Source organism: Seriola dumerili, unplaced genomic scaffold, assembly GCF_002260705.1.
Source record: "Seriola dumerili isolate Sdu_G_001 unplaced genomic scaffold, Sdu_1.0 BDQW01000056.1, whole genome shotgun sequence".
NCBI lineage: Eukaryota > Metazoa > Chordata > Actinopteri > Carangiformes > Carangidae > Seriola > Seriola dumerili.
Window position 1 is genome coordinate 1955599 of NW_019174311.1, and position 19801 is coordinate 1975399.

The following is a 19801-nucleotide window of genomic DNA, read 5'->3' on the forward strand; positions in this document are numbered from 1 at the left end:
AATAATTCCCAGTGATTATACTACTACAACATTATTCTGACTTTGACTGTTATTTCTTGGCAATTTCTTTACATTACAATTAAAAGGCCTGTAAATTAAAGGGTTACCAAGACGGCATGAAAGGAATGATAGTTTAATTTAATACTGACGTTAGAATGACTTTTACTCAAGGAAAGTGACCCAAAAGAGAGACTGCAGACGATTTGAACTAATCAAAGTTACATGAAACCATCTCTTCCCTCATTGGCTGCCTGCCTTTAATGTTTTTGAACAGTAGCCTACATGTGTTTGTGAAACTACATGGATTGGAAAGACGGTTTAACGTCATACTGAACTCAGTACTGACAGAATTAGACATAAAAGCACATTTACCCTTATATTCTTTGGATTTTCAGTGTTTGCATGAGGAAATTTCCTTGTAAAGCCTTCTCTGATGCAAACACAGCTTGAAGTTTATACTGAGCTGAGAATTAATTTTTCTGAGCAAACGCAACTCAAACTTAATATATGTATATTAATAATAGTAATAAGCAAATATTTACAGAAATATCAACAAAAATGTTCAAGTTTCAATGCTTGTAAATAATAATACTGAGCTCACACTGATCTGCTCTTATTATCTTCAAAATTCTGTTACAATTTTATATCTGATATATTTGAATTTTGAGCTCACTCACATTCAGCTTTAATATTTTTTAATTTTTAGATTTAACATTTAGATTCATTTTAATATTTAGATTTCGATTTTGATTTAACATTCAACATTCATCATTTGGATTTAACATTTAGTTTTATAGTTAACATTAGATTTAACATTTAGTTTTATAGTTAACATTAGATTTAACATTTAGTTTTATAGTTAACATTAGATTTAACAATTAACATTAAGAGTTAGATTTAACATTTAGATTTAATATTTAGATTAACATTTAGGTTTTTACACTTTTAAAAACTACATATTTTTGTCTCACGTGAGCAAAATGAGTTAAATGTAAGCAAAGTGAGCTGAATATTCAAAATATATCAGCTATAAAATGTGAATTTTTACGTTCGGTGCCCCATACATGTAAACAATACATGTGATGGAAAATTCCACATACAAACATCAAAACTATCAACAGTCTTTCCCAAATATTAGAGATTTTTGGTTTGAGCTTTCTTATTACATTGATTCATTGAAAGCAGCAAAAAAACAATAAATAAATAAATAAATAAATACATATTATAATTGTTTGAAATATATGGAAATTATACTGCCAAATGTAACATAAAGATTGGAGCACATTTTTTGGATAATTTATTTTATTTGTTGATTTTTATTGTGTATTATTATTATTATTATTATTATTATTATTGGTTTTGTCATTGGCTGTATTTTGTTTGTATTTATTGTATTAATTCTCATTCTGATATTTAATTCCCCTACCTTTTGTTCAAGCTGTGATGTGTGATTGTACATTGTTTTACCAGCATGTTCCTGGAGTTAAAATCCAGTTTCCATAATCCACATATCAGTTCCATAATTCAGTCCAATACAACAGCAGAAACAGAGGCCTCAAAAATCAGCACAGGTGAATCATCATCAATCATTATAAGCTTCAGGTATCTTCAGGTATTTATTTGTGGGCTTTTTACTATTGTACAACTCTAGTGGATTTTATTGTTTGTGTGTTTGTTGAGGGCAACACAAGCACATTCTGAACTTTGGTGATTAAAGATTTATTTATTTTTTTCATTTTTCACTGTCTGAAAATATAATTATGGCTAAACATGAATTAGCCAACATTCTATTCAAGCAAGGCTGAGACATGTAATATAATGCAATATGGAAACAATGAATGACAAAATTCTGAGAGGGTCACTATATACAGAGTTTATATATATATTTGTATAGATAGATATAGACTATATATAGAAAAATCAAATGGCAATGACGTTTACATAATTTTCAATTTCAACATCATATGGCATCCGATGAAAGTGAATTTGAATATTTCCAAATGATTCCCAAACCAGGATCATGTCTTTCATGACGACATGTCTACACTCGATACCCTACATTTGTAAAAATGTACATCCAACATAATTTTAGTAAACATAAGGAATATTTTCTATAATGTGTCATATTCAGAAAGAGATATCGCCCATGATTGTTTGTTTCAGTTACTCTTAAATGTCAATGCACAGCTTCATGCTTTCATAACATTTAAAATCTACGCATCTCCTCAGTTCTGCCAAAAATATTCAACTCAGAATTTCCACATTGACTAATGAACGCCCAAAAAACGTGTGAATCGTGGGAATTCTTGAACACCTGGAACTGGGAGGAGCTATTTAGACCAGAGAAATTATGAATATTAAATTAGCTATATAATAATCAACTTGGCATTTGTGTCTACAGTTAATTATACAGTACTTTGTATAACCTTTGTTAATCATTTTTGTGATCAGATGTTTGCCTAAAGACATCGGGTTGAGTATTGAAACTGGACTCTTCACACTAGTTGCTGTAGATTACTAAAACACAACTGACATTATCTAAGGAACAGTACCTTTTTGATGTCACGGTTGTTTGTGGCAGGCAGGGTGCACGCTGTAAGCAGATCTGCTCATCAAACATTCATCCTCCAGGTTAGTGGGACAAAGGCCGGAGCAGCACACGGGACAAACTGATGTCTTTTCTCTACTTTTGCAATATTCAGTGTGTCCAGAGACGTCTGGCATAAGATGCTGCTCTTCACATGTGCATGTACTGTTTTTTAGAAAAGGCCATTTTCAAATAGATTGTACTCATATTTGTTTTTCTCTGAAAACCCAGGGCCCTGGGGGTCAAATGTGCTTAATAATACATCACAACATGCTTGATACGCATTATGCAACACATGCACACAACATTTCACTTTCATGATCACGATAGCTTGACATTTAGGTCACATATAGAAAAATTAAATTGGAACATTGCAGCTTTTTTTTTTCCAGTGACAATGAATAAAATTCGATTTGCACAGCTACATAATCCTTACATTATGTAAAATAGGATATACTGTATATCAATATTCCAAATCCACAGAGAAGTGACAACAAGCTTATCTAAAGAGACAGATGAGTTTGAGTTAGGATTACAACTCTGGCAGTAAAATGAAGCAATTTAGAAAGGGCTTCTATGAGTTTCATACAAAAATCTCATGACTAAAGACTCATGACTGTCTACATATACAATGCATTAGCTGCTTCAGGGTGTAATATGCCTTTGCTGGGTACGTTCATGCCATGTTTAGATGACAAAACTGTCCTGGAGCTACTATTCCATTCATTACTTAATAGTGAGTGGGGCTAATAAAGGTAAAATATAACGCAATAACAGGCTTTTTCCCCATGGTATACTCACCAGTAGCCCCTCCTCTATCTATCACAAGCTTCTTACACGTTCTAATGTATGTATAATAGCTTCTATTGATTTGCAGTAAAGCCAATGGAAGGATACTACAGATAATCTTAACTTGGTTCAGGACAGGTGCACATATAGCAAGTGTCTTAAGCAGGAGAATCCTTGCCATGAGTTTGTGTCCAGGAGACATTCAATGGGAGGTGGAGGGTCACACTGCTGTGTTTTACCCAAGCTGAGACTCAGAGCCCGTGGACAGCAGCGACCACAGCATGGTCCCGGGTTTCTGGAGGCCAAAGAGTGAGACAGGGTTTAAGGGAGACAAGCAAGCACTTCCCCACTGTCTGGTGTACAGTGCAGGGTGGAGGCTCGGGGGAAGGGGAGGCATTCAGTGAAGGCCTTGGGCTGAGTGTGTGAGGGTGGGGAGTGCTGCAGGGCAGAGGAGGGGAAGATGGCCCAGTTCACTGTTTGGCTATATCCCCTTTCTTCAAGATAATCTGCCGCTGCCAGGGCGCCAGCTTGGTCTCATCGTAGCCCAGTGTCCGCAGACGCTCCAGCTCCGTCTTCTCCTCATTCTCCTTCGCCTGTTTGGCCTGCTCCTCTGCTTTTCTAAAGGCGTCCAGGAAGAAAGGTTCAAAAACAAAACAGCAATTAGAATTTCTACAGGAAAAATACACGCTCTGTTTTTAGTCACATGAAATTTGGTCAATTTCCTGGACCACACCTGACTGAAGACATTGCTCATATTCATCCATTCATTTTTGTGTACTTTTAGTCTGCTGGACAACCAATACTTTTGGTAAAATAGTGTTTCTGCACTGATCTTCCTTGACACCTTTTTTTCTCAGCAGAGATTTTGACTTGTCATAAGAGGAAAAGCACAGGTGACACAAGTTTCGTTAAGGATGGCTCAATTCCATCAAGTGTCCCTGTGCGCCCTCCAGCACCATGAAGCTAACTTACCTAACTGTTATGTATGTGCTATACACCTGAACCTTTGCTGCTATTCCAAGCCAGAATGTCTACTGTGGAAGAAGGTCTATTTTAGATGATTTTAGATATTTTCGCACTGAGACGAACATGACATGGCCGTGGCTTGAGATGCTATAGGCCGCAGCCGGACCTTATTAGGCGTCGCTCAGTAATGAAGCCATAGGATTGGTTGTTTAAGCAGGCAAAATTGAGAAACTGAATAAAACAGCAGTGTTGAAACCGGGGCTGCTATACTGAACTTGTAGAAGTAACTACAAGAAGTTCTGGAAAACATTTGATTTATTTTTGTGTCAGTATATAGCACACATGTACACTCATGTGTGCGTGTGCACAATGTGACCTGGTCCAGAGTGTTTTAGGGCTCAATGCAAGTTAGCTTAGTTTTGAGAGCAACTGTGGAGGAGGATTTATCCAGGCTCACGTTTTCCCTTTATAAGAGAAGGGCACCGTCTGCTGGCATTAGTCCTTACAACAACAAAACCACTGCACCTCTCCAGCCTGTGTGTGACTGCTGGAGAGCCTCCTCTGTGCCTTTTACTTTTAACACAGGTTTGTGTAGTATCTGGTCTCTGGCTGCTTCTGTAGATAAGGAGTTGTCTCTGTTGTTTCCCGGTATCAGTTTTGATTAATCTTCATAATCTTGTGTAATTTAACAGTAAGGCATGGGACATGATGTGACCATTTTTGACCACTAGATGGGATCCTTGATCTCAGATTCATACATACATTCACATTATGAAATTCTGGAGACTTTTTATATTATCATTTAAGTCATTTCACAAGAGGCTTAATGTGATATAAACATTAATGTGTGGATTATATAATGTGTCCTTACCTTTTTTGTTCCCTGTCACATCAGGATGACGTAAGCACAAGAAGAAAAGGTGTAAATATCTTAAACGGCAACAACAGTTATTCCACAATATAAAACAATGTGGAAATAGTAATACAGTATACAGAAATGAAGAAACATTTCCAAACAGATCCACAAAACATTTGATGCAACAGTCTAGGGAGAGATGAAGACAGCAGAACACAAGGTTGTAACAGAACAAATCCATCATCTTTTTTTCAGATAAAAAACTAGAAGTTAGATGTCTCCAACATTCTGCCTCAGTAAACCATGTGAACCAGAAATCCAGACACTGCCTGACTTACATTACATTCCAGTGGACAAGAGCTGTCAAAAAAAGCATTAATTGTTCAAGATAACAGGCACTGCATAAGAATACTGCTAATGAAATGATCAGTGCAACAGTGTGGTGCAGGATGGCCTCTGGGAGTGCAAAGTATGAGTACATAAAAGAGACACGCTAACATACACAAACGCAATGAGCACAATCTTCCCTTGCTGGCTCAGGATATAATAAATTTGAAAACAAGATGAGATGAAAATCACATGTGCAGAGTAACACAGCTTTGTTACTCACCTCTCTTCATCCATTTTCTTCTTCATCATGTCTCTCCTCCAGGCCGGCATCGATGCCAGGCGTGCTGCCTCCTCCTCCACCTGCAGATGGACAAATAGGAGAGATAGATAGGGGGCCCATCCCAATTGGTAAAGGACTGTGATAGTAACGGAAGCCCCACTTTCCTGCTTTGCATGACCTCATCCCCTAATGAAGAGATCAGCCTCCATGACCAAGGTTCTTTTATCATTTAAGGATCTAACTGAATACCTGGCCAGCGTCAGCTTCAAATGCATTGCCTCTCTAACCCTCCTCTGCGTGTGAAATATAGTCTTTATTGCTGCAGCACAAAAGCTGTTTAGCAAAATGATCACTGTCTTGTAGCTTCACAGGTTAAATCATCAGTCTAAATTTAAACTATTAAATTAACTATATAAAAATATACATGCAAAATCAAGTAAAACATGATCTAACTGATATTCACTGTGTGCCATGGCATTCCATCAGAAACACTTTACGTGTGTAAAACAGAGCCACTTATTAGTTTTTTAAATACTTCAATCAATTTGTGTTTTTTTTTTTGGCATTTCCAGGTTTTTACCCTCTGAATGGATAACACAGATAGATCTGGAGTTAATTGGATTTTCTAGCTGGTTGTAACATTTTTTACAATAACTTTCGTTTGTGTCATGGGCTTTGAAACCACAAACCAATCACAATCTATCAAAGGTGCGATTGAGGTGTTTCATGCCTGCAGTGTCACATAATGCCTCTCTAAATGTTGTAGGGGGCAGGTGAGCACCTGAATAGAGAGAAAACTGAAATGTTAGTCCACCTATTATTTCAACCAAAACAGACATTCTCGAATTTTAGACAAATAGCTTTTATGGAAGACTCTGAAGACTAAAGACAACTACAGCATACTGTGTAAACTGCTGTATCTACCTAAAACAGCAGACAGAAATCACAACAGGTAGTCTTCTCCTGTGTCTTTGAATTAAAATAAAGCCTTTTAAAATGGGCAGGACACTGTTTACAGGATGCTCTCTCAGACAGTGCACACACACAGTAACTGGATCCTTTACTCTCTTTCAGGCTGTAATTGGAGGTGGAGCAACCAGAGGGCAGCCATCTTGGATATCCCATCTTCACAAGATACATTACCCTTTTGCATTCCTTTTACTAAAGCATTTCACTCGCCCTGGCAAACAAGAATCCAGGTAAAATTATCCACACAGTGAATTTTTAATGATTCCCCTGGAAATTACAGAACAGGAAAAAAATCTAAACAAAGAATGGCTGATAGATTTGCTGGAATTATAATTTGCTATTAGTCAAATACGGCTTGCATTACAACTGGAATAAGGCTACTTACTGTTTATCCTTTAGTAACATGAAACTAGTCAAGAGTCAGATTCCTCGTGAGTGCTTTCTTAGAATGGGTTATGTGGGCCAATAAGGCCAATAGCATGGCACCTATGTTGCATAGATGATAGAGTCACCATACTTTTGTCACATTTTGGGAAAAGGCTTATTGAGCTCTGTCATATCCGCTAAATGCAGCTTGTTAGCGTACAATGCCATTAAGCTAATGGATCCTTGGGGCTACAAGCCACATGTATTGATAACAAGCTACATGCAGACATGCTTATGTTCAACCAGTGACGTCTTGAACCTATAGCCTTGGCAATGTCACTGTTGTGCTCTGATCATTTAACTCACATGACATCACTCACATAAATACCTCAGAATCAAAACCCTCAATTCACACAACTGTCTGGAGCAGGAAGCTACGGAAGTGAATGGGCTCCTCACAAGAATTGAACCCATGACCTTCTTGTGATAGGTTAACAGTTAGAAGCACCACGTCAGTTTTATTTCTGAAATCAATAACTGCTATCAATGCTCTGTTGCTTTAAAATTGAACCATGTTTCAATTAACTCCCTAAAAATGAAAAAGTAATGGCAAAAGTTAAGCTAATAAAAGTAGCTGATAAATGATTGTTGAGGTCCTGCTAAAAGGTATTGGCTTGTGGGTCAGGTTAGTGTCATCTATTGTGCCAGCGGACTGCATCCACATGAGTGACAGCACACTGCACTAGCCTGACAAACATCATTTACAATCAATAATACAGTAGATGCAATAATGAAAAAACAGCTAAGCTTCTTAAAATTCTCACTGAGTCTGGCAAAACTTGTATGACGATAGTAACAGATAAGGCAGATGCTTTCTTATTATGATATTATGAATTGTCATGTGCTGGTTATTTGTGGTAGTTTGTGTGGTGATATTAACACTAAATATGAGGAATAGCTTATTGACAATTGTAAGCTACGTGTATTTTGTGCTTGTGGGTCATTGTTGGTTGAATCTGAAAGACGTGGGTGTGGCAAGACTGGGGTATCTATATCATGCCTCAGGAGACCTTTAGTTTGAATCAACTCTAAACAGTGGCCTATTAACAGTTTTTACTGCACAGATAACTGTATGAAACAATACGTATAACTCTGTACAATCTGGACACACTGTTGAATTGGGCAGAGAACTGTAAAATAAGTTTAATTAATGGATTATTTGTGTCATTTGCTAATGCTCTTCATTACTTAGTCTTTTGACTGCACACAACTTCACTGCCATAATTAAACTCACACTCTTTAGTGGGGTGGTTATACATTCATCAAATCTGACAGAAATACTGTACATAAAAACAAATCTGCCTTTAAGTTTACCAGCTGACGGCCTTCCTTTTTGAGCTGTGAGTTTATCAAGATTCACTGTAACCTCCTTATGGCTCCTGTAAGCCATAGATAGCATGACAGCGGGTGGTGCTAAGAGGGTTATTTGAAGGTAATCTTGATGCTGCAGAGAATGCACTATTAGAATACTGTGGTTCTTCCCAGTGAAGGATGACACATTCACGAGCTCAGTGTTTGACAGTGGCCCTTTTCATTGGTACATGTATAAGAGTGATTATTAAGGTTCTCACTGTGATAGAAAATATGTTAATTTTATTAATCGATCGTTTATCGATAGATTAACCTCCAGCAGTTAGAACTACTCGGAAAGAACTACTGAAATCCTATAATCACAAAAATGTCAACAAACTTTATTTCTAACGGCAAACTAGAAATAAAAAAAAAAATACAGGAACACAAATGAAATTATGGAAAGTTTGAGCAAATCTCTCCAAAACACTCAACAATTATAAATAGTAACAAAACGATGGGACATTCTTCATAAAACAACTACAAACTCTTAATTTAGATAATAGCATTGTCAGGTGAACGCTTCCATTTGCTGACGACAATTTGCAGTTTTCAAGTTCTGAATTACTAATGATAAAAGTAACAAAATGCCTTGCACTTACCACACTGTATACTGAAAGGCACACATTGCATAAACAAAATCAAAGACTTTAAAACAAGGACCATCTGTGAACCAGTTAGTAACCTGAAACTCTTACAAACCACCTTTGATTGCATTGCCCTTGAATCAAGCAGCAAAGGGAACTTAAAATAATGCCGTTTTGAAATAATGAAAGATTAAGTTTTATTAAACTGCTTTATTTCTATCAAGTGTTTAATCAGGTACTGAGTTCACTTGTGTAGCCCCTTGCCTTTCTGAAATAGTGATCTCAATATGAAATGGAATCTGAATTACTCAATATAAACAAAGTGTGCAGAGTTTAACCAGTTATGTCCTTCATTACAAAGATGATCTAAAACACAATACACTATAACTTTTATGGCAAATCTTTTCCTTTAAAAACTTGTTTTCCCAGAAGCAGTGTACCATGGCAATTGATCATACTAGATTCAAAAAGCTCTTGGTTCAACACAATTCAAAATTAAATGGTTGCAGCAAATGTATGTCTCTTTGACATCACATGCTTTCTATTCATCCACTTAAGCAAATGCAAATGATAAAGTCAGTACAGCTAAGTGGATGCTCTTTGCTTTGCTGCAGTTAAGTCCCTTATGTGGCCTAAACACTAACACACCAGATTAGTTTCCCTGATCCTGCTCTTTCCTCTTTGGTTGTACAGGTGAACTGGGCTTTTAGTGGACCCTTAATCCATAGTTGTTAGATATCAAAAAGCTCAGCTTCCTTTTCTTTCCAGAAAGCGAAGCTTCGGTCAATATATCTGATGATTTCTTCATTGCTAAACTCTTTTAGGTCATAGATCACTTTGATTGAGTCTTCATTAGGTTCATCTCTTGGTGGGGGTTTATCAACATGAGGTTCCTCTATGACTTTAACAGTGACAGGTGGAACATCTTTCACTGGATGTAGTTCTGAGCTTTCTCTTGTGTCCTGTATTGTGTTGACTTTTGCTGTTGGATCAGTGTGTTGTACAGTTTCAGTTGCCAAGCTCTGCATTTGGTCCTGCTCTGAACGTTTCCCATTAGAAACCGCAGACTCATTTGATGATGTTTGCTCACTGGCTTTTACATGCCCCTGACCATTGTCCTCCAGTGAGTTCTTCAGGCTTCTCTTATCCACACAATGGCCATTGTTGAATACACCATCGTGGGCTGCAGGAGGTGGTGGTAATGATGATGACGATGATGATGATGGAGAAGCAAGTGATTGTGAGGTTGGTGGGTAAGGTTGCGGTGATGATGCAGGTGAAGTAGACTGAGCATTTGGAGGTGGGGGTGCAGGATGTGTGGGTGGGGGAGGAGGTGGAGGATGTGAAGGTCGGGGAGGGAGTGATTCCTGCATTGGAATAATGGGCATGTCAGGAGACATGGAACGTAGAGAAGCCGTCATTACACCTCCCCCCTCATCAGAGTCTCCAAAATACTTAAGCTTTATGTCTTCAAAACCATCCGTCCAGTCTCTCTTCCCTCTCTCAATTTCCTCTATGACTTCCTTGTGAAACTGCCTTATGATCTCCCACTTACGGCTACCAAGACGGTCAAACATCTCATAGCACAAGAGGTGGCGGAATTTGCGCTCACTGCGAGACATGTTCATTTCCAGCAACTGGAAGTATCCAAGCATGAAAAGGTCAAGGGTTAGGCTTTCGTAGCTCACAGGTGACCCGTTGATGTGTGGCAAGAAGTGCTCTGGCCAGTAGATCATCTGGGTGCGACTTAGCCTGCGGATCTGGCGTGTGGGCACTTGACTCATGATTGTCCTCCAGTGGCCAATCAGATTGCCTACTACCTGCTTTGACTTCATGAAAAGGAGGAGTTTGTCATCTTCACTCTGTATCTCCTCACCAATCTGTGCACTAAATTGGTTGTAGTCCTCCCAGCCAACATCTAAATGATTACCTCTCCTGCCTGAATATTTAGTCCGATAAGATTCAGAGATAGTGTACTTCCGCCAGTGTTCAAGGAACAGGAAAACAATTCTCTCTTTCCTCATTTCAATGCACTCCTGGACATAGCTTAGATCTGTCTGCACCTCCAAGCTTCTTGTTAGTTGTTCGTTATTTAAAATGGCATCTGCAGAAAGAATCTGATTGAACTGTTCAATGTTAGTTGAAGCCATTATCTCAGGGGGTGCATATGTCTGAGGAACATGAGATGCGATGATAACTGGTTCTTCAACAAGCGGTAAGACTGATTCCTCCACCAAAGGTACATTTCCATTGGTATTGGACTGAAGGATTGTAGCAGAGGAACAAGAAACATCTTCCTGAATTGTCTCTGGTGGGTAACTAGACTCACTTACCACAGGGAGTGACCTCTTACGTTTGTACACCCTATTCGTTTTGTTGTCTGCAGGCTCTGACTGACTCTGAATTTCATAATTGGCCTTGAGGTTCTTCACTGAAACTCCACACTGCTTTATTTCCTTCTCCACATCCTCTCTTGTTGAGAAGGACTGAGACCGTCCAATAAATCCACTGCCAGCTGATGCTGCTGTTTCAGACTGACCTGTGTTCACAGTCCTTGCCTCTTCCTGAGAATATCCAGGACATATAAGATCCAAGATGTCTATCTCTTTTCCCCCTAGGGTGGCAAGAAGAATAGCCATACTTTTGAGTAGGGTAGAAATCTTGCTGCACCAAGCTGGAAGATCTTCAGCTTGGCCATGTACCTGCTTTGGATTGACTGAGAAATGCCCTTGATTGAGGGCAGCAGAAACTGGTAGGAGCTGTTGAAGCTCACGCTCTAGTTCTCCCAGCTCCTTCTCGACTTCTGAGACCTTGTGCATGACCTGCAGGTTCTCAATTTGCTTCTCAATACGGTTTAGATCATCCTCTGTCATCAGTTCCCCAAATGGGCCCAAAATGGCATTGTGGACATGGGAGTAGTGCCATTCCTGAAGCTGGTAGTGTCCAGTTGCCGCAAACTAAATCAGAGGTCAAAGGAGACCAGAGGACAAGAAAAAAGGGGAGGAGGGGGGGGGGGATTCCTTCAGCTCGACGTTCCTGGTGTGAATACACGCTTCAGTGCAAATCCATTGTGACACACAGGTTTTACATGGATTTAGTGGTGCAATGGCACTGCCTCATTAAAAGCACAAAACTTTCTACTTCACTTTGAGTCAAAGAGAACAGAAACCTGTGTCCTTCTTGAATTAATTGGCAAATATTAATTAAACCATAAGTAATTCATAAGTTTACAATGTGTCTACTTTTGTGTTTTTCAGGCCTTTGACACTGACCAGAACTTTTACATCTGTATTCCTGTATTTGCTCAATCCCTCTTTACAGTTTTTCTCTCCCATTTTTGAGAGTCAGTTTTTTATGTTTTCTCTTAGTTTAAAGAGTGACTACACAAACACTGAGAAATCTGCTTTTACTGACATCCCGCAGTTGAAATTTTCATCTTGTTCTGGCTGCATCCCAAACATGACTGTTGGGCACAGGCACCAGTGCGGCATACAACAGTGATGGGAAACCACACTGGGTGTGGTTAAAGATGCAACAAAGTTGAAACTGTCAACTGTGGTCAGTGCAACAAAGGTTTTTCTGAGTAAGGGACTGGGTGTGGTATCACTCTTAGAGAGGTGTTGATCTGCTTTCCAAAAAAAGGAAAAAAAACAACTTTTTTTTTTTTGTTGTTTCTTTTTTTCCACTGGATGTACATTTTATTTGCCTTATTTTGAAACTTTAAAAGTAACATGCTATGCAATTGTAGTTAGTATTATTATTATTTTATGTACTTTTTAAAAATCAGTACTGGTTGACCTGTAGTGTGAATAGGCCTGACATCACACCACTGAATCAGCATGTAACAACTTGAAGCTGCAAAACTCCATCAAACACCAGCTCACACTGTGAATCTGTTAGTCAAGTGTGTTAATGCTGTGATGGGCACTGGAGCCAAGTATTCAGTTCACTGCAGTCCAAAAAGTCTATTGCTATTAAGAAAGACTATAAATATGGAAGAAAAACATGCATAAAGATGCCTAAAGAAAAAAAGAAGGAGCTAAAGTAGTGAGCACATGGATGTCTGGATTCAGAGCTATCTAGGTCCAATATTTCATGCAAGTACTAATAAGTCATTTTTCCTTTGTTATTTACAGGGAGAAATATATCATGAGAATACTTTATGTTCAGCTTAGTTTAATACAATTACACTGATAATCCCACTGCATCTCAACAAATAAACAAATACATGCCACATTCACTAAGGGACACTGGAAAGAAATTGCTACCTGCTGGATCATTTAAGAGTATAAGATTGCAAACCTTGATTGCAGATCAATTACATAAAGTCCTGCATGAATTACTCAGGACTAACAAGTGTTCAGATTGCTGCAGTGTGAATTACTAATTTATACCTTGTCTACATGAACATAATTGCACCACAGTATTAGAGCCAGTATTACATGCATGAATACTAAAAACACATTCATACAGCCTCTTTGCCAAAATCACAAAAATCCACACTCAAATCCAAGCGGCAGCTATCCCCTCTGTGGTGTTTAATTATTTGAAACTGAAGCCATATATTATCAAGTTTATAGAGTGTTTTAAGACCAGAAATGGGGATAGCTTAGACATGACAAAACTTCTGGACCTTTGTACATCCTTGCAACATCATGCCTACCTTGCGCTTGTGCTCCTCCTCCTCTTGCATCTTGACCTGAAGCTTTCGCACCATCACCTGCCTTTTCCACTCGGGTATCGCTTTTCCCTGTTCATCATGAGTGGGCACTAGAGCCTCCACGTCTGAAAGGCTAGTCTTCCTTCCCGACTCCGCTCCTGTCGTGCCACCGCCACTGTTCCCATTGATTACAGAGTTGGAGGGCAGTTGCTCGTAGCTCGCAGAGGTCGACATGGACCTGGCAGATCCAGAGCCAGTGGGACTGGGGCTGGGACTCGGGGTGGCAGGTGGGGAGGTGACGGATGTATTGGATGGTGGAGGGGATGTTGGTTTGGCTGGTGGGCTGGATGCGCGGGTCTCTGGTGGAGATGTAGTGTCTCCCTGGAGGAAAAATAAAGACACAGATGGATGGAGAACATGGGGCTCAACCAAACTGATAACTGGTGGAATTTTTTAACCAGCAAGCACGCTCTTAACCACATCCTTAAACAGATATAGCTAGAAGGCAGTAGAAAGCATTCTTGTGGAAATTTAATGTCACATGATGCAAAAGGCTTCTTTTATTATGACACATCACCTAGTTTCCCACTTTCCCAAGAGATGTGATCTTTCTTGTAGCCATCCTTTACTGAGCTAAACTCATGCTTAATGTGTATTAAGTTACTCATTAGCCTTAAGGTGGTAGTGGTATATGTGGTCTATCCATTGAAGTCAGAGAGCTATATATATATGTATATATATATATATACATATTGTTCCTTTTGATGGTTTATGATAATTTCCTTAATTTCTGTCTTTTGTGGATTCATTTAAATCAGTCAGCAAAAGCTGTAGCTAAATTCCTGCAATTAGGAATTTAAATGTATCATCAGAAGTGGAGAATGGCTGTGGACCTACATTGTTGCCTGTGGGCCCAGTGCTGGAAAAGACAGTGGTGTAGCCTTTACTGTGAGGGGTGGGCTTGAGGCTCTTTCCTGCTTTGATCTCTGCCAGCAGCTCGGAGTTGTCACCAGTGGGGGACATCATGTTGAAAGATTTTGTGCCTGCAGAGAAAAGGATGGAGCAGAAAAGTGAAACCGGGTAAAAGAAAGATGGAATAGAGGGAAAGAGAAACAGAGAGAGTGACAGAGAGAGATCCACTGAAGAAGAGGGATTGAAAGAGGGATTGGATGGCATTTCAGTGTTAAATATTTCATTCGATCAGGCGGGTAACAATGCTGAGCTGAGCGGGTTGGACAGCGAGGGGAGATCATTATGGTGTACTCAACCACTGCCTCTCATAGATAAACTTAATAAGTGTCTTTTTTGTTGTTGTTTGTTTATATCTTGTTTACTTACATATATTGGCATTTGCCTTTATACCTCTTAGGGTTCAGGGTTTGCTTAAGACATGTTTCTCTGAAATGCTTGACAGTATTTGGATTAATCAAATGGTCTACCAGCTACCAAACTGTTGCATTAGTCCACAGTTGCAGTGAGCTGGGGTAGATGGGGAGGAACAATTCCAAAATTATTTCACTACAGTGAACCCAAAGAGAGGAGGCACACACAATCTCTCTCAGAGCGTACATGTTAATATATCCAGCTAAGCTTCTGCTGAATGTTCATCTTTTTAAAAAGTAGGTCGATGGTGAAATGTATACATTCATCGTACACGGAACCTAATCTCCTTATAGTGAACAATGCAGCAAATTCAGATAGATTTCAACTATGACCTCTATTGGTAACGTGATTACAAAGGAACTATATTTTCATGGAGACAAAATTAAAGAAACTAAAAATGTCAATCCAGCAAAATACTGCTTACATGTGAGGCCACATTATTATTTTTAAAAACATCAACATTTCAAAATGCTGACGGTAATACATGATGAACCATAGACAGGTATATTCATACAGCAAACTGCAGTGCTGAATACATTATCTACACAACAATCTTCCAAGATGTATTGTAAAACTGAACTCTCAAATTCTTAACTCAAGCACCATAATGTAATGTACAACTACACTACACATATTTACAACATTTCAATTTCACATATTGTGGCCTGAATACACTACGAGCCAACTGCTGCCTCACCTGTTTTAGTGAATGTAAACCTCCAATGAATTGAGTTTCCTCAGTCCCTCACTGGTCACTCATTTTCTACTTGGAGAATGGAAAGACAGTCCTCCCGTAAAAATGTTCCCTGTTGAGGCGACCACAATGGGGTCGAGCTGGACACAGAGCTTCACTAGCCTGCCACCCCTCCTCACTCTCACTCTCTTGCTCTCCCTCTCTCCGTCTCTCTCCAAGGGAGGAGAGAGCGGCTTTCTATTAAAAACCCATCATCACAGTTGGGGGAAATCTAAAGGAATCACCAGTAACTGAAAGTGACAGCGAGCCATTGGCAAGCTGGCTAGGAATTAACACGCATGTGCACGCGCACACATGGACGGATGCAGTCAGGCGACACAAACACACACACACACACACACACACACACACACACACACACACACACAGAGTCACCGTCCAATCCCTAGCTCATTAGTCCTGCGTACCGGACCAATCCCCTCCGCAACAAACCTGGAACACAGTTCACTCACACACGCATTGATACAGTCTCACCTCACATTTACTGGATTACAAAGAGAGAGAGAAAGACAGACTAAGGACCATCATCCACACACAAGCCTTATACAGAGTGTGCTTCCACCCACTCTAACTGTTGCCTGTAAATAGTTTGTGGATACAGCAATCATATATAAATGTAATTCTTGTAACAATTTTCCTAGAATGTAACTGGATCAGTCACAAAAAAATACTAATACTGATAATAAAATTTCAAATTTTGGAAATATAAACAGCCTACCTTCACCCATACCCCTGACAAGCCCCTGAGCCCCTGAACAGTAGATCATCCACAGCCAGGTGTGTCAAAGGCAGAAAAATTATACCAGACAAGTTTCCAGTTGGTGCTGGAAATCTGTTTGAATACACCTTCGCATTTGTGTGTTTTGGAGTCAAAGGTTATGTATGTGTGTGAGTTAAATTCTGTTTAGGCTAGGGGTGTGGACTAAGCAGGTCTGCCAGGCTGAATGAAAAGGAGGGTGGAGCTGTGACAGGTGGAGAACATTTGACAAATAGCCTCTCATGATCGACATCATAGAACAAGGTTTTCTTCTCTGGGTCAGCTGCTGTATCTGTTAACATCTGTGCTGTTGTGAAGCACATCAGATAGAGGTGTGTCCTGTGTATGTCTTTTAAAAATAAAAGTAGGATCCTCTCTATCCCGTTAATCAATGCAAAACAATAGGGAACTTCCAACCGTTTACAATGTTGTGGCAGCACTTTAAATCAGCCACCTGGTGTGTTGCCATCGTTTCAATGAGTGCCTGAGCTGTAAACTCATCTTGAGCTCTCAGATGTGTTGGTGGTTAATTTTACGACCACCTAATTGCCTGTTTGTCGCCTGATTAACGCTGTAGCACAAATCATGCCATTAGTGAACATATAATACTCATGAGTGTTTTATTGCCGTCCTGCCATTAGGCAGCAGGTGGAGCATGAACTGATGAGACAATTGGATGTTTGGTGAACAAAGTGTTTAAATAAAATACATAGATTGTAAAAAGGTCCCAAATGAAGAATTGAATAGTTTACAGCTTAACTGATGTTGCTGTTTATGACTCAGCTGTAACCCGGAGCTGAGGCCATATTATACTGAAATCGTTCTTTCACTTAAACCTTTACTTAAGATAATGAGCTGACTCACATACTTGGTCCAAAACAAATATGCATCCCAACTATGTGTCTGCACCGTGTCTGGCTGTTTTACTGATTTATAAAAGTATGTTACAGGAAAAATATTTTGGGTAAATAAATAAACCTTTTTTAAAAGTTGAATTTGAAGTATATTCTCAAGCAAGTATACAGGAGAACAGCATTTTTTGGAGGTTTGGCTTTACTGTATCAAGAAGAAATGCCTCAGCTTGGTGACATTAATAAAAAGATTCAGCATATTCAGGAAAAAAACTAATTAATCTTTGAGAAAATAAAAATATTAATTATTTCTTACTGTAAATTAATTAAATGGAAATACTTTCTACTCTGAAGGTCATTTTTTGTACTGAAAAAAATGTAATAAAATAAATACAGAGTATCTTGGCGTGTAAAAGAAAATTGCTTCAGCTCAGGAATCAGATCGGTACTTGAACTTGTAATTTGCACTTTAAATTTGCAAACTTGTTGACTTAAGGGTGATACGGCTGCCTTCTGTAGATGTTGCTCCCTTGTCTGCAAAGCCATATCAGGTTATCTACGCAGTTCCATTTATTTTAAGAGGACTTTTTTCTCGTATTGGACCAACAACACACCACTTACTGTGAAACAGACACTGATTGCTTAGAACAACAACGATAAGCTGCATATACAGGTTCGGGTCACTGTTGTTTTGATATGTCGGCAACAGAGAGAGGCAAAATATTTCTATGAAAAGCCCAACATAATGATTTTAAGATCTTATCAGGAAAGTGCGAAGGCCTGTGGTGAAGCCTTGATGTGTTGTGTAATGAACTGATTTCGCTTTAGTCTGTACTTACTCTTTATCGGTCTTAGTGTCCCTCCCTCTGCTTGAGAGGCAGAGATTTCCCCAACTTGGCGGAGCAGCAGTGAGGACAGGCCATGGCAGGCAAAAAAACAAAAACAGAGCGAAACGGGAGGAAATGGAGTAGGTGACAGAAAAGAAGGAATATTTTAACAGTAATGTATATTAAATGGTTAATGAGGAGAAAAGGATTGTGTGATAGCAGAAGAAAAGGCTTGTCACAGAAATGAAGTAGAACATCAGTATAAAAGTCATTACCAAAGAGAAATATGTGTGTTTTATCTCTTGTTTTTCACTTTTTTTTTTGACAAATAAAGGTTACTTTGGGAAGTTTTCTTCATCTTCTCTGAGGTTGAAAAGTTACCAGTGCCTAACAGGCTGGGCTGAGCGATGTTGGGCTTAATTTGCTTCCAAGTTTGTCATTTATTTATTTAGTCGTGTAGTTGATCTTCATGCATTTTCAAGATTCATGGGAACCTTGGGCAGTTTTTACCACTTAAAAAACTCATCACACATTACACAGTTAAAATTTCCCTGTAACTAGAACAACGTGTACAGACAGCAGTATCCAGGGCAACAGGGCACTTAAGGAAATGGCTGAACACTAAACCAGTTCTCAGGGTAATCGTAGCCCAACATCATTAATTAATAATCTGTTATAGAGTCAGACTCAATTTATCTGTTGAGAGATTACATTGTACCCATAATGCAAGGGACTCTGCTTTCTAGGAATAATTTTACAATGATGTGTAAGCAAACCATTCATCAGAAAAAACGTGCATAAATGTGTTGCCTTTTTTTTTCAAGAACTCTGAACAGACGTCTAGTGCCACAAAAAGGTAGGAAATGAAGAGAAAGAAAACAAAAAATGAGAGGGTGTAGGAAGCAGGAGGAAAAAAGTTAGGGAGCACTCACTTCCTGATGAGGAAGATGGGCGTCGCTGGTTGGTGGAGGTGGAAGTGACATTATTCTGGGTGGTTGGCGTCTCTGGGGGCAAAGGAGGAGGTGGAGGGGGTGCTGGCATTGGGTTGCTTGGGGGAGGAGGGGGCGGAGGTGGTGGTGGGGGCGGGATTGATTCCTCCGTGGTGCCACTCTCAGAGCTGTGGGCGGGGCTGTTGGTAGGCTCCTCCAATAACACAGAGCCCTGGTGGGAGAAGAGGGGGAGGGACGTGACAGAATTCAATTAGCCTGTCATATTGTATACCCATTAACTTGTTGTGGTGACCCTGGTAGGATTTCTCCTAGCAACCACATTGTTGTATTGCTCTGTTGCCAATATTTGGTCACTGATAACAGGGATGAAACAGGTGGCCCATGTAGTGATGTTGTCCACTTCATTTTAAACACCACTTGAATGTTGGTGTTTAAAATCCCAAAGCTTTTTTTGCCTCTGGTAAATAGTGTGATTTCTG

General features: G+C 39.3%; 1 protein-coding gene across 1 annotated transcript in view; it reads right to left on the reverse strand.

Moving 5' to 3' along the window:
- Window positions 1-1746: 1746 nt before the first annotated feature.
- The window catches only part of espn (espin), a 39998-nt gene continuing 21943 nt past the window's right edge, over window positions 1747-19801 (reverse strand). The window contains exons 9-14 of the mRNA XM_022741700.1: window positions 19305-19533; window positions 14698-14843; window positions 13804-14181; window positions 5809-5888; window positions 5214-5225; window positions 1747-3994 (exon numbers count right to left, since the gene is read on the reverse strand). Of these exons, the coding sequence (XP_022597421.1) occupies window positions 3847-3994; window positions 5214-5225; window positions 5809-5888; window positions 13804-14181; window positions 14698-14843; window positions 19305-19533 (993 nt within the window). The 3' untranslated portion in view covers window positions 1747-3846. The remainder of the gene's footprint in view (window positions 3995-5213; window positions 5226-5808; window positions 5889-13803; window positions 14182-14697; window positions 14844-19304; window positions 19534-19801) is intronic.